The sequence below is a fragment of the Phyllobates terribilis genome, unplaced genomic scaffold, assembly GCF_046119375.1.
Source record: "Phyllobates terribilis strain yellow unplaced genomic scaffold, ASM4611937v1 Scaffold_3__8_contigs__length_932513732, whole genome shotgun sequence".
Classification (NCBI taxonomy): Eukaryota; Metazoa; Chordata; class Amphibia; order Anura; family Dendrobatidae; genus Phyllobates; species Phyllobates terribilis.
Window position 1 is genome coordinate 443,475,395 of NW_027362763.1, and position 12,219 is coordinate 443,487,613.

At 42.7% G+C, this 12,219-nt stretch overlaps 1 protein-coding gene across 5 annotated transcripts in view; it reads left to right on the top strand.

Moving 5' to 3' along the window:
• Positions 1-12,219, top strand: part of KLHL32 (kelch like family member 32) — a 308,567-nt gene that overhangs the window by 99,034 nt on the left and 197,314 nt on the right. For 4 of the 5 annotated variants that reach the window (XR_012318437.1, XM_073675737.1, XM_073675741.1 and 1 more), the window contains 2 exons: positions 5,989-6,107; positions 7,526-7,706. Coding sequence is in view for 4 of the 5 variants with exons in the window: in XM_073675737.1 (XP_073531838.1) it covers positions 5,989-6,107; positions 7,526-7,706 (300 nt within the window). In the remaining variant the exon portion in view is untranslated. The remainder of the gene's footprint in view (positions 1-5,988; positions 6,108-7,525; positions 7,707-12,219) is intronic. The other variant, XM_073675739.1, reaches the window with a different exon arrangement.

Genomic DNA, 12,219 nt, shown 5'->3' on the forward strand with positions numbered 1-12,219 from the left:
ATTAGAGAAACAGAGTAGGTTAGCTGTGCTCAGCAGCTATTATAGCTCTACCTGGTCTGGTTGGACCCGGGACAGAGTAATTTATGTTTTAGCTATGAAAGGCTGAGATGTGACTAACTCTTTAAAAGTTGCATTTCATTCTTCACCTGGATGATGGCGTGATTGTTTTTTACCATATAAATATATATTATTTGGGAGACCTGAGGGACAAGTTTTTCTACCTTTCCCACAATGCAGCCATAGTCACTTAATAGACTAGTTTTAAAATGTTAGTGATGTGCAACCCAGAATTGTACGCCAAATGATAGGTCTTCACTTCCTCCTAACCCAAGAAGCTTATCTCGTTTTCATGTTTCCAATGACTTTTCCAAAAACTGTTTCTCATTCCCCACCTTCTCTGGTTCGCTAAAACAAGTCTTTTTTTTGCTTTGTAGGCACAGAACTCCCCCACACTCTAGAGGAGTGGTTTAAGCAATGACATAAATGCCACCAGCTGCTGCGGGAGCCCCGTCTGCCTGGCATGGGCAGATTAAAATTAGGTTAACCTGGCTTTAACGCCTTTTTTAGCACCTGAAGCAGAAAAACCTTAAATTATAGTCACATTATGATAATGATCAATGCCAAAAAGTGGGAGGGAGTAACATGTGGTTTCCTACTCATTTTAAGTACCAATGTTGAGAGAAGTCAATCCCAGGAGGAAAGCATCAGGTAGTCCCAATGAGATTCGGCTACTATAGGGGAAAACACTGGCCGACAATGAAGGTACGTTTGGCTAGAGTCATAAGGGCACCTGTACCTGACATGGATTCATGTGTGGAAATAATGGGGGCACTGTGAGTTGCATTGATTACATTGACAGTGGAGGCATAAGTTGCTAGCATTATAGAAGGCTCCTGTAGCTATTATGGGGTCATGTCTTGCTGGGATGACATTGATGATGTCACTACACCCCACCTCCTGCATCAGGTCATGCGCAGCACAAATAAATAAAAGTTCTCAGATCAGGTAATAATAAGTGTTTTTTTCTTTTAATGAGTGCAAAGGGTACAGTATTATGGAGAGGTGGGATAACTGTGTGAGACCTTCAGGACAAATAAGGGGGCTACTATTACTGTGTTGAGCACCAAGCGTGGCATTAATACCGAGTGGGACTCTTTGGATAGTGAGTCTGTGTACAGATGGGGAAAGCCTTGGAAAAGCAAAGAAGCAAAAATGTCAGTGATTCTACAAAGGCAGGTTGTTGCTACAAAAGGTCCTCATGTCATGACCTTCTTAGCTAGATGAAGGAGAAAATGCAAAGCGAATAACCCCAATGAGAGATAATGTTTCTCCTTGTACATGGAATTCACTTACAGAGTCTCTGTGTAGAACTTATATCTATCACTATATGGCTACTGTAGTATGGTAATATTACCATGTGTTTTTATTCGCTAACAATATAGCAATATTCAGTCGCTCCATGGTATGTAATATGTGATCTTGGTCTGGTGATAGATGTGGCCCTTATATAATGGTATTGGTAATGTTGGTGTTGGTATAATTAGGTTCAGTGCACCATTCCACTCCCTGAATTTGGATATACTTGCCACCTTCTCTTGGTTTGCCCAGAGTCATAGCTGTCTCCGTTAAAAGCTCATATCTGCCTCTGTGCTGATTGCTAGCACTAATAATAAATAAACAATAATAATTTTACATAATTCTGCAGCACTTTACAATTAAGCGGTAACATATAAAGACAATAAAGTCAATACAAGGTAAGACAGTTTAAACAGTTACAGGAGGAGTGAGGTCCCTGCTCACAAGCTTACAATCTACAAGGGAATAGGGGAGACACAATAGGTAAAAAGTGCTTGTTATTTCAGGTCCAGCAATTATAATAAATTATAATAAATATTGATTTTCATATAAAGCTGCAAGATCCGGTCATCAGACAATATGTTACAGTGCAATTATCAAGTGCAGTTATCGTGTGCATGGAGGGTGTGGAGACAGATGAATGGAAGGGAGCAGATTCTGAATAATATTTATAAAGAGGGAACAGGGGAGAGTTAGGTTAGTGAGTTGAGGTGCAAGGCTTGTTCTGAAGACCCGGGGTCTTCCGTGGGCGTAACGCTACTCAGACAACGCCAGGTGAGGGTAAAACAATGTGGCAATACTTTATTGAACCACAAAGCAGACAATAAACACACAGAATAGTCCCAGCAAATACCCAAGATTGTACAACATTACACAGTCTCACATTTCCTTCTCCGCCCCCCCTGGGATAGAACAATTACGACTTTGGAGACTTCCAGGGCCAACTACCTCAACCAGTGGCCCCCTGCTTCTGGCAGGCCCCCACAGAGAGGAGGTAGCGGCAAGCTTAGGAAGTTAGCAGTCCATCCAGGTACAAGACCAGGAGACCTGAGGGTCCAAATCTGGCCCCTCCAAGAGTTTCCATGGGGCCAGGCGACCGGTGGGTCCCTCCTGGCAACTCCAAAACAACATATCCATGGGGCCAAGTGACTTCTTTGTCCTCTCCTGGACTCCCCAAAATGTATCCATGTCTCTCTGATGGTAAATGGAGCAGATCCAAATCTCCCCAGTCAGTGCCGGTACCCTTAGACTAGAAATATGTAGGATACAAATCTGTTTATCTTTAGATGCCATACAATCCATCTACTTTCCTGAAGAATGTCTCCCATTCTCCTTCCAAAGTCCTTCTGACTCTGTCTCAAGTCTCATTCTGTCTCCAGCACTACAGACATCCCTGTTTATATTTACATCTGTGTGAGGTCATCAGGCACAGGTAAAAGGTAAAGGTGCAGGGCTTGAGTATCCACAGCTCATCCCCCAAGATTGACTGGCAAACACACTACAATGGTATTTAACATATCCAGCAAACATTCATTATTCTAGCTAATCTATTTACATAGTTTGTCCTCCTGTCTGGTGAGTCAACAAGCCACAGAGTCCACACCAAGCTTAATCAATTTACATAGTTGGTATCACAGGGGCTCTTGTAAATACACATCATTGTTTCAGAATCAAAGAGCTGATAACAATCAGGATTATACAAATAATAGTCTGTGTTAATCAACTAAAGAAGAACACAGATTAAAGAGTCAGTATAAAAATAAAGGTATGCTGCTCTTGCCATCAGAAAGTATGTCTGGCATAATTATGATTTTATGCTGTATCGTCACACTTGTCTAAACAGATGTGTTTTTAAAGCACGCTTACAAATGTGAGGGCTAGGTATTAGTCGGATTGTCTGGGGTAGTTCTTTCCAGAGTACTGGCGCAGCACAAGAGAAGTCTTGGAGACGGAGGTGCAAGGTTCGGATTATGGAGGATATTAGTCTTGGATCAGATGCAGAACGGAGGACACTGGTAGGGCGATAGACAGAGATGAGGGAGGAGATATAAGGCGGTGCAGAACTTTGGAGAGATTTGTGGGTGAGAGAGATAAGTTTGTATTATATTCTGTAGTGAATGGGTAACCAGTGTAATGACTGGCACAAAGTGGAGACTGGTGAAGCGGCCTGATAGAAATACGACCCTGGCTGCTACATTCAAGATGGCTTGGAGAGGAGAGAATTTGGTTAGAGGGAGACTGATCAATAGAGAGTTGCAGTAGTCCAGACAAGAATGAATAAGAGCGACAGTAAGTGGTATAGAAGTTTCAAAGGTGAGAAAAGGTAGGATTCTGGAGATGTTTATAAGATGCCGGTGATATGAGCGAGTGAGTGATTGTATATTGGGAATAAAGGAAAGTTCTGTGCCAAATATGACCCCAAGACAGCGGGCATGCTACTTGGGAGTTATGGTTGAACCCTCTAAGGTCATTTCAATATTAGGTAAAGTTAGGTTAATAGAGGGAAGAAACACAAGAAATTCAGTTTTGGAGAAATTCAGTTTCAGAGGGATACAGCGGACAATCAATCCTTGGTATTTTGTATTTAGGTGGGGTGATGTCAGGAGGCAACGTGTATAATTGGGTGTCGTCAGTATAAAGATGGTACTGAAAACCAAATCTACTGATTGCTTGTGAAATAGAGGCAGTGTATAAGGAGAAAAGGATGGGGACCTAGGACTGAACCTTGAGGAACCCCGGCAGTAAGGGGGTTCCTTAGTAAGTAGGAGAAGTAGGAGGAGAACCAGGAGAGCACAGTGTCCTTGAGCCTGATAGAGCAGAGCATGGTGAGGAGGAGCTGGTGATCCACATTATCAAATGCAGCAGAGAGATCCAGGAGAATCAGCAGGGAGCAATGACCATTGAATTTAGCTGTTAATAAATCGTCACAGACTTTAGTGAGGGCATTTTTCGTAGAGTGTAAAGAGCGGAAACCAGATTGTAGAGGGTCAAGAAGAGTTATCTGAGAGATAGCAGATTAGACGGGAGTGGACCAAGCATTACAGGAGTTTAGAGATGAAGGGAAAATTAGAGACTGGTCTGCAGTTAGCAGTGCAGTTCTTGTCGAGGGATGTTTTTTTAAGTAAAGGGGTTATGATGGTATGTTTAAATGAAGAGGGAAAGATACGGGAAGAAAGAGAGAGGTTAAATATTTTAGTTAGGTGAGTGGTGACAACCAGTGAGAGAGACTGCAGGAGATGTGAAGAAATAGGGTCACTGGTGCATGTTGTAGGCCGAGAAAAAGCGAGGAGCCGGGTAACTTCTTCTCCTGTGAGAGGCTCAAAGATGACAAGTGAGCTTGAAGTGTTGAAGGGAAGGGGATCCAGGCTCTGAGGAGATTGGGCAAAAATGGCTCAATGGATGTGGTAGATTTTTTCAAGTGAGGGCTTGCTCTAAATTAGGAACTCCGATGGTGAGTGCCGGCACCAACTTTCTCCTGAGACATCGCTGCCTCTGGACAAGTTCGCACTGTCAGTAACCAGAGAGGAAGGTTGAGGTATCCAGATTCAGGTGGTAATATGGTGTGCTGAAGCTGCACGACCATGCCAAATATGAACCGAGCCTAATTCATGGAAATAATGAGTGATTTTTGCCAATGGAGTTGCAGATTTTTATTGGATAGGTATGTTTTTTTCTCAGAGCTAAGCCCCTTATATGACTTTGCACTTCGTTTAAAGTGTATTTTTGGAGTGACAGACTTCTTTCATTAAAATTTAGCTAAGTTTTAGTCTACAGTCTTCATTCCTTCATTCATTTAGCTTTTACTCTGGTGGGAATGTCTATCCTAGTAATATAAGCTGGATGTGAGCGCTCTCTCTATCCAGGGTGCTGAGGTTTTTAGTAGCTTAGATCTCAGCACAGCTTTCTCCCTGCTTCTTCTTCATGTGCTTCTCTCCTTTTCTATATCGTGTTTTCTCTGCACTCAGTCATATTGTAGATATTTCTGGAAATCTTCTGCTATGTCTAACACTAAGAGTAGCTAGGAAGGCAGGGGAGAACAGAGAGCCCTCAGAACTATGCAGAAGCTTGGGTAGGGTTGCAACTTTTTTGCAAAAGCACAACACTAAGAAAAAATACAGCAAATGGAACCTTAAAAAATATTTATTGTGGCAATATGTAAGGAGTACGTCTGAAACGCGTCTACTTTTTATTGGTGATGGAGTGATACTTTTTTAAGGCTTTTGTCAGATTCAATAAATATTTTTAAAGTTCCATTTGCTGATTTTTTTTTCCATTTGCCAGTTTGGACTTGATATACTACGAGGTTCCCTACATATTTGACTCTGTCCACAGGTGAGCTGACTCTCCCCAGATTGTACTATATGAAGGACTTACAAACATTTTCAGCAGCAAAATTGTAGAAATTTTGCAATGAAGACTATTTAATAGTTTAAGAAGTCAATGAACAATAAGAAAAACTGTGCAAAGGTGTACAAAGCCTTATAATGCTCTCACATCAAATCTAATGTATTTATGGATGCAAGGTGAAAATACAGTGCATAGTGCCATTGATAACAATCAATAGAAAAAGCTAAATATTGCTGTCTTATTGTTTCAGATAATGATTTCTTATTTTCTTTCCATGTGTTAAAGGGGTATATCCATCTGGTACACAGACTATGCCCCAAATATCTGATAGATGGGAATCCAAGGTGTGTCCACTCAAGTAAGCTGCGTCTACCCCCAGACTGGATGGTGAGGTGGCTGTGCAGGTTTGTGGCTCTCGCCATTCAACATTATAGGGTCAGGTGTGAGACCCCAGATATGGCATATTCTGTGGCTATCCTGTAATTGTATCAAATGTGATTTCCCCTTTAAAGGAATCTATCAGCAGAATTAAACATTCCAGATTATTTATATTCGCATGTAGCCCTTTCAAAGACAAGTTCAGCAATAACCCCTATTTATTTTAATGATTACTGGACCATACATGACAAGCACTTTTTACCTATAGTGTGTCCCCTATTTGCTCATAGATTGTAAGCTTGCGAGCGGGGACCTCACTCCTCCTGTAACTATTGAACTGTGTGTTACTTTGCAATGTCTTTATTGTTTGTCCCCGCTCAATTGTCAAGTATCGTGGAAAATGTTGACGCTATATAAATAAAATTATTATTACATGGCCATTCGGTTTTCCTTTTTCCTGAAAATCTTTGTTTGTATTGATATGCAAATAAGGCTGAAGAACTATTTGTAGACCTCAAGTCTCTGTCACTCCAGCTCTATTCCTCTCCTGGTGCTGCTTTCTCCTGCTTGAATGATGGCTCCTGTGCTTGAAGCCACACAGCATAGATCCTGTAAGTCAAGCAGGAGGAAGCAGCACTAAGCAGGGAAAAGAGCTGGAGTGACCGAGGCTTCAGCTCTACAGCTTTATTTGCTTCTCAGTTCAACTACTGATTTCTCAGTAGTAGAGGAATGGACTGTCCAGGTAAAGGTATTGCTGGACTTGTCTTTGAAAAAGCTACATGTACATACAAATAGCTTTGGGATGTAATACTGCAGACAGATTCCTTTAACTAAATAAAAAATGGAAGAACACATGAAATTATGTTTAAAGGGAATCTGTCACCATGTTTTTGCTACCTCATCTGACTAGCATAATGTAGGAAAAACGACCCTGATTCCAAGAATGTATCACTTAGATTTCTGGGTGCAGCAGCTGTGACACAATCAGAGTTTTTAGATGTTGCATGTAGCAAAGCTCAGAAAGCTAACCCCGCCCACACCAGGCTCTCTATGTACATTGTCTATTGAGCTGATTCAGAGGAGGGGGTGAAGTCGAACGAATTGGCACTAGGCAGCTTGTCAGGGCAATAATGTCTTAGTGATATAATCTTCATTGTAAGTAAACAGCAGCACACAGCCTGATAAATGACACATCGCTGAATTCAGTGTTTTTACCCCCTACCTCATGCTGTCCTCAGAATACATAGCGAAAACCTGCTGACAGATTGCTTTTAAATCAAGCAATATTCAATTGCTTGCACATGAATGTAATGGAAATAATGGATCTATGCTAAATAAAATAGATTTCTATTTCAAGTTGTGCTCCCTTGTATAATTACATTTTTTAATATCAGTATATTTTGAAGAAAATTTTTTGATGGCATTAATACATTTCTCTCCACAGTATTCAAGAAATGCTAACAGGTCAGAGGCACTGCCAGTCCATGTCACACAAAGATGCAGTTCTGTCTGCATTGAATCAGCAGAGGAATGACGGTATACTGTGTGATGTCACTCTTGTTGCTGAAGAGCAGAAATTCCATGCCCATAAGGCCGTGTTGGCAGCCTGCAGCGATTACTTTCGGGTAAGTCTTCAGAAGCATGCATTTTTCTAGATTACCTATTTTATTATGTCAAAGTTGACAACTATTAAAGAAGTATGCCAGCTCACACATCTACAGGATATGCCATAAGTCATGCTTGAATAAATCTAGAATTGGGAAACAGAGTGCACAATAGGGTGATACCCTATGAAGGGAGAGTAGGAGAGTGCTGGTTACGCTCACCTGGTAGAGATGTGACAGGGACAACTTCTATGTAGGCATGAAGAAAATAGCTGCAGCTGACCCGTGGCTGGTGGATAAATCGGATGAATAAAACAAATGGCCAAATGTTTTTTTCACTTGATAAAGACGCCAGCTTGGCGTTGAAACGCGCCTTATTCTCATCATCATTTCTGATGAATTGATTTAGTCCAGCAGCACAGCCCACCTACATGTTCTTCCAACTGGATCCAAGAAGTCATGGATGCTCTTATGGATCTGGGATGAGGGTAGTCTCATCAATGTCTTGCCCAGTGAGTTGGGAGCATTTATGGCTATGTTATAAATGTATGAGGTAGGAATACTCTTTAAAAGATTAAGTTCATTTGGAAAACAAGGTGTTTTTGCCAATTTCCCAAGAATAAAGTACATTTTAATTACTAGATCTTGGAATAGAAATAAGATCCACAATTGGATGTGTTAAAAAATGTCCCTGTGTTAATATAATGTTATAAATGTGTCCCTGCTGTGTACTGTGTAATGGCTATGTCTGACCATGCAGGAACATGGTCTGATCATACCACAGCTCCTGGGCAGGGGAGGATGCAAAAGAGAGTATACAGACAGGACAACATTGGATCACAGCTGATTCTTTCTGTGAGGTAAAACATTTCACTGCCTGGTTTTTAGCAATGTTTTACCTCACAGAAAGAATCCGCTGCTCTACCCCGCTGTCCTGTCTGTATACTCTTTTGTTTGCTACCCTGCCCAGGAGATGTGGTATGATCATATCATGTCCCTGTACGGTCAGACACAGCCATTACACAGGGGCACATTTATAAGACTATCTCAGCACAGAAACATTTTTTTAAACACTTCCAATTGTGTAACTTACTTTTATTCCAAGATCTATTGATTAAAGTGTTGATTAAAATTAACTTTGTTCGTGGGAAAAGCCCTTTAACAAGTTACTCATTTTTTGCACAACTTGGAAGCTGTGTATAAATTTGACAACTTTTGGTGTTTTCACACCAGTCCTGTCCTGCTTTGCCAAAATTAGGAAAGCATGCGCGGAGTGGAGCGTGTCTGCACTCACTCTTCTAATTCATGGAAAGCAATGCTCTTTTATTGGTGCAACTTTCGCTAGAAATGTATTCCAGTCACCAACTGGAATGCATCTCTGGTGGTTGCACACAGCACTTGTAAGATGCACCTAATTTATTGAGTGGTATGTGCCTTTTAGTGAATTAGCGCATCTTACTCTAAAAGGCCCATAATTAAAGTTGTTGTCCGGCCTAAAGCTACAAGTCTGCAATCACTCTATGTTACTGCAGACTTGTGAATCTGCACATTACACGAACTGCACAATTTGAGGATTCTCTGGTGCCGGAGGTGGAGGTTATGTGACTGCAAGTATGCGATTTGCATACTCCCGGCCACAGTATGACTAGATGGTTTCCGGGCTCGCTTAATATAGATGGTTTCCGGGCTCACTTAATACACTTCCATTGAGCAAAGCCTCGTCCATCTAGTTGGAGTGTGGCTGGGAGTAAGCATATCGCATCACATGACCACGGTTCCTAGCGCAGACATCGAAGAACCCTGGCACTGTACAGTGCACGTGATGTGAGAGTTCAAAAGTCACATAGAGTAACTGCATACTTGTACCTTTAGATCGGACAACCCTTTTATGACTGGTGCGTAAAGTGTCAGTTTTAGGCTCACACTATCAGTATTTGGTCCATATTTTACATCAGTATTTGTAAGCCAAAATAAGGTGAGGAACAATCAGAGTGAAAGTATAATAGAAACACGTCATCATTTCTGTATTTTAGACCCACTCTTGCTTTTGGCTTAAAAATATTGATGTGAAATACTGACCAAGTACTGCTAGTGTGACTGTAGCCTTAATCAATCAAACTCTAAGCTTTCTGGTCAGCAAAGTGTATTGTTCCATAGAAACTAAAAAAAAAAGAAATCATGAAACATCTTTTTATAAAGTTTGTCTTGCAATTTCTTTTTACTTTTATATTTATTTTTATTCTTTTTAAATTATCAATTTTTCACATTGAACAAAACATAAACATAACTACTATCTACTACTGTGCTACATAAAAGAAAAGAACATGGGAAGGGAGAAAATCTAACTTATCCATTTAAAACAAAGTAATCCAGTACAGTAGCCTAATCAGATAACGTTGTCTGACATTAGTAACTTTTAAACAAAGCTGAATAATAAACAATTAAAATAACATATTAAAATATGTGTGTATTCAAAATATAGGAAAAAAAAAGATTTAAATTAACAGTTTCTAGTAGTATAATTAACAAAGATAATACATACAAACAATATACAGTATATAGCAGGTGTGTCAGAATTCCTATTGGAGGGGAAATTGTTCATTCCAAAAGTGCCATTTATTATAATATTTGTGGAAAGAGTTGTTTATTTTGGCATTAATATATTCGTACAAATTGTGTAGGGATACTTTATGATTTCAAAGATCGATGGGATAGTGGAAGTTTTCCAATTAGAAAGAGAAAGGAAGATTGGCGTGCACTCGGTCCAAGAAGCGAGGTGCAGGTTGAGCAGGGTTTAGACCCTACGGTAACAGGTGTATGGAAATTCACTGCACACTCTTATTCCAGATTTTGCATGGTTTTATTTCAAGTGGAAAAATATGCAAACATGCAATTAGAAAGCAATGGTGACGGGAGGTGAGCGACAGAGTTTAATTAAGACGTTTTGACCTTTCTCGGGTCTTTGTCACAAATGTCGCTAGAAGAGACTAAGAAATTGTGCATGATTACCGTATTTTTCGGACTATAAGACGCATCGGATCATAAGAAGCACCCCAAATTTTAGGGTGTAAAATAGGAAAAAAAAAATATTTTATAAGATGGGGATCCGTCTTACAGTCTGAATAGGTATCTTACCTGGGGGGGCGGTGGAGCTGGGGTCACAGGAGGCAGGGTCCTTCAGGAAACCGGCGGAAGTGGAGGCATGCTGGTACCTGGTGGCTGGGGGCCTGGCACTGGGGGCCTGGTGCCCTGGTACCTGGGGGCCTGGTACCTGGGAGCCTGGTGCCCTGGTACCTGGGGTGCTGGTGGCCTGGTACCTGGGGTGCTGGTGGTCTGGTGCTGGGGTGCTGGTGGCCAGGGTGCTGGGGGCCTGGTACCTGGGGTGCTGGCGGCCGGGGTGCTGGTACCTGGGGTGCAGGCGGCCTGGGTGCTGGTGGCCTGGTGCTGGTGCCTGGGGGCCGGGGTGCTGGTGGCCTGGTACCTGGGGTGCTAGTGCCTGGGGTACTGGTGGCCTGGTGTTGGTGGCCTGGTACCTTGGGTGCTGGGGGCCGGGGTGCTGGGGGCCTGGTACCTGGGGTGCTGGTGCCTGATACCTGGGGTGCTGGGGGCCGGTGGCCTGGCACCTGGGGGCCTGGTACCTGGGGTGCTGGTAGTCTGGTGCCCTGGTCCTGGTGGCCTCGTACCTGGGGTTCTGGGGGGTCGGGGTGCTGGGGGCCTGGTGCCAGTGTATTGCTGTGGTGGTGGAGCGGGATCGCAGGGCTTAGGCGGAAGAAGAGGTGAGGCGGGCCGGTATCTGGCTGGGGGCCGGGTCTGGCCAGATCCCGGGGCAGGGGTATTGCTGTGAGCGGAGTGGCAGAGCAGAGTGAGCAGCTTCCGGTGGCCGCGGCCATCTTTCTGAAGCTGTGCTCTACAGCAAAATGGCCGCCGACTCGGCAGAGCGCATGCGCCGGCGACCATTTTCCTGTAGAGCACAGCTCCAGGAACATGGCCGCGGCCACTGGAAGCCGCTCACTCTGCTCTGCCACTCCACTCACAACAATACACCAGCCCCGGTACCCGGCCAGGCCCGGCCCCCAGCCAGATACCGGCCTGCCTCACCTCTTCTTCCGCCGCTGCCCTGCGATCCCTCTCCACCACCACCGGTAAGTTGCGTTCGGACCATAAGACGCACCCCCCATTTTCCTCCCCAATTTGGGGGAAAAAAAGTGCGTGTTATGGTCCAAAAAATACGGTATATGTCTCAAATTTTTTGGAACTAATTCTGTGCCTAAAGATAGAAGTGTGAGATTTGGGGTGATTATCATTTTTGGTGAGTGATGCTCTAAATCAATAAGGAGATATCTTTCCACATATTATCTAAAATTAGACAGTTCCAAAAGATGTGAAGTATATCTCCTTTAAGCTTGCAACCGCGCCAACCTAGAGGGGGGGGATTGATCTTTATAGGCTTTGGATAACTTATTGGGAGTTAGATACCATCTTGTAATGATTTTATAATGGCATTCATGTAAGTTCGAACAAAGATTAGATGAAT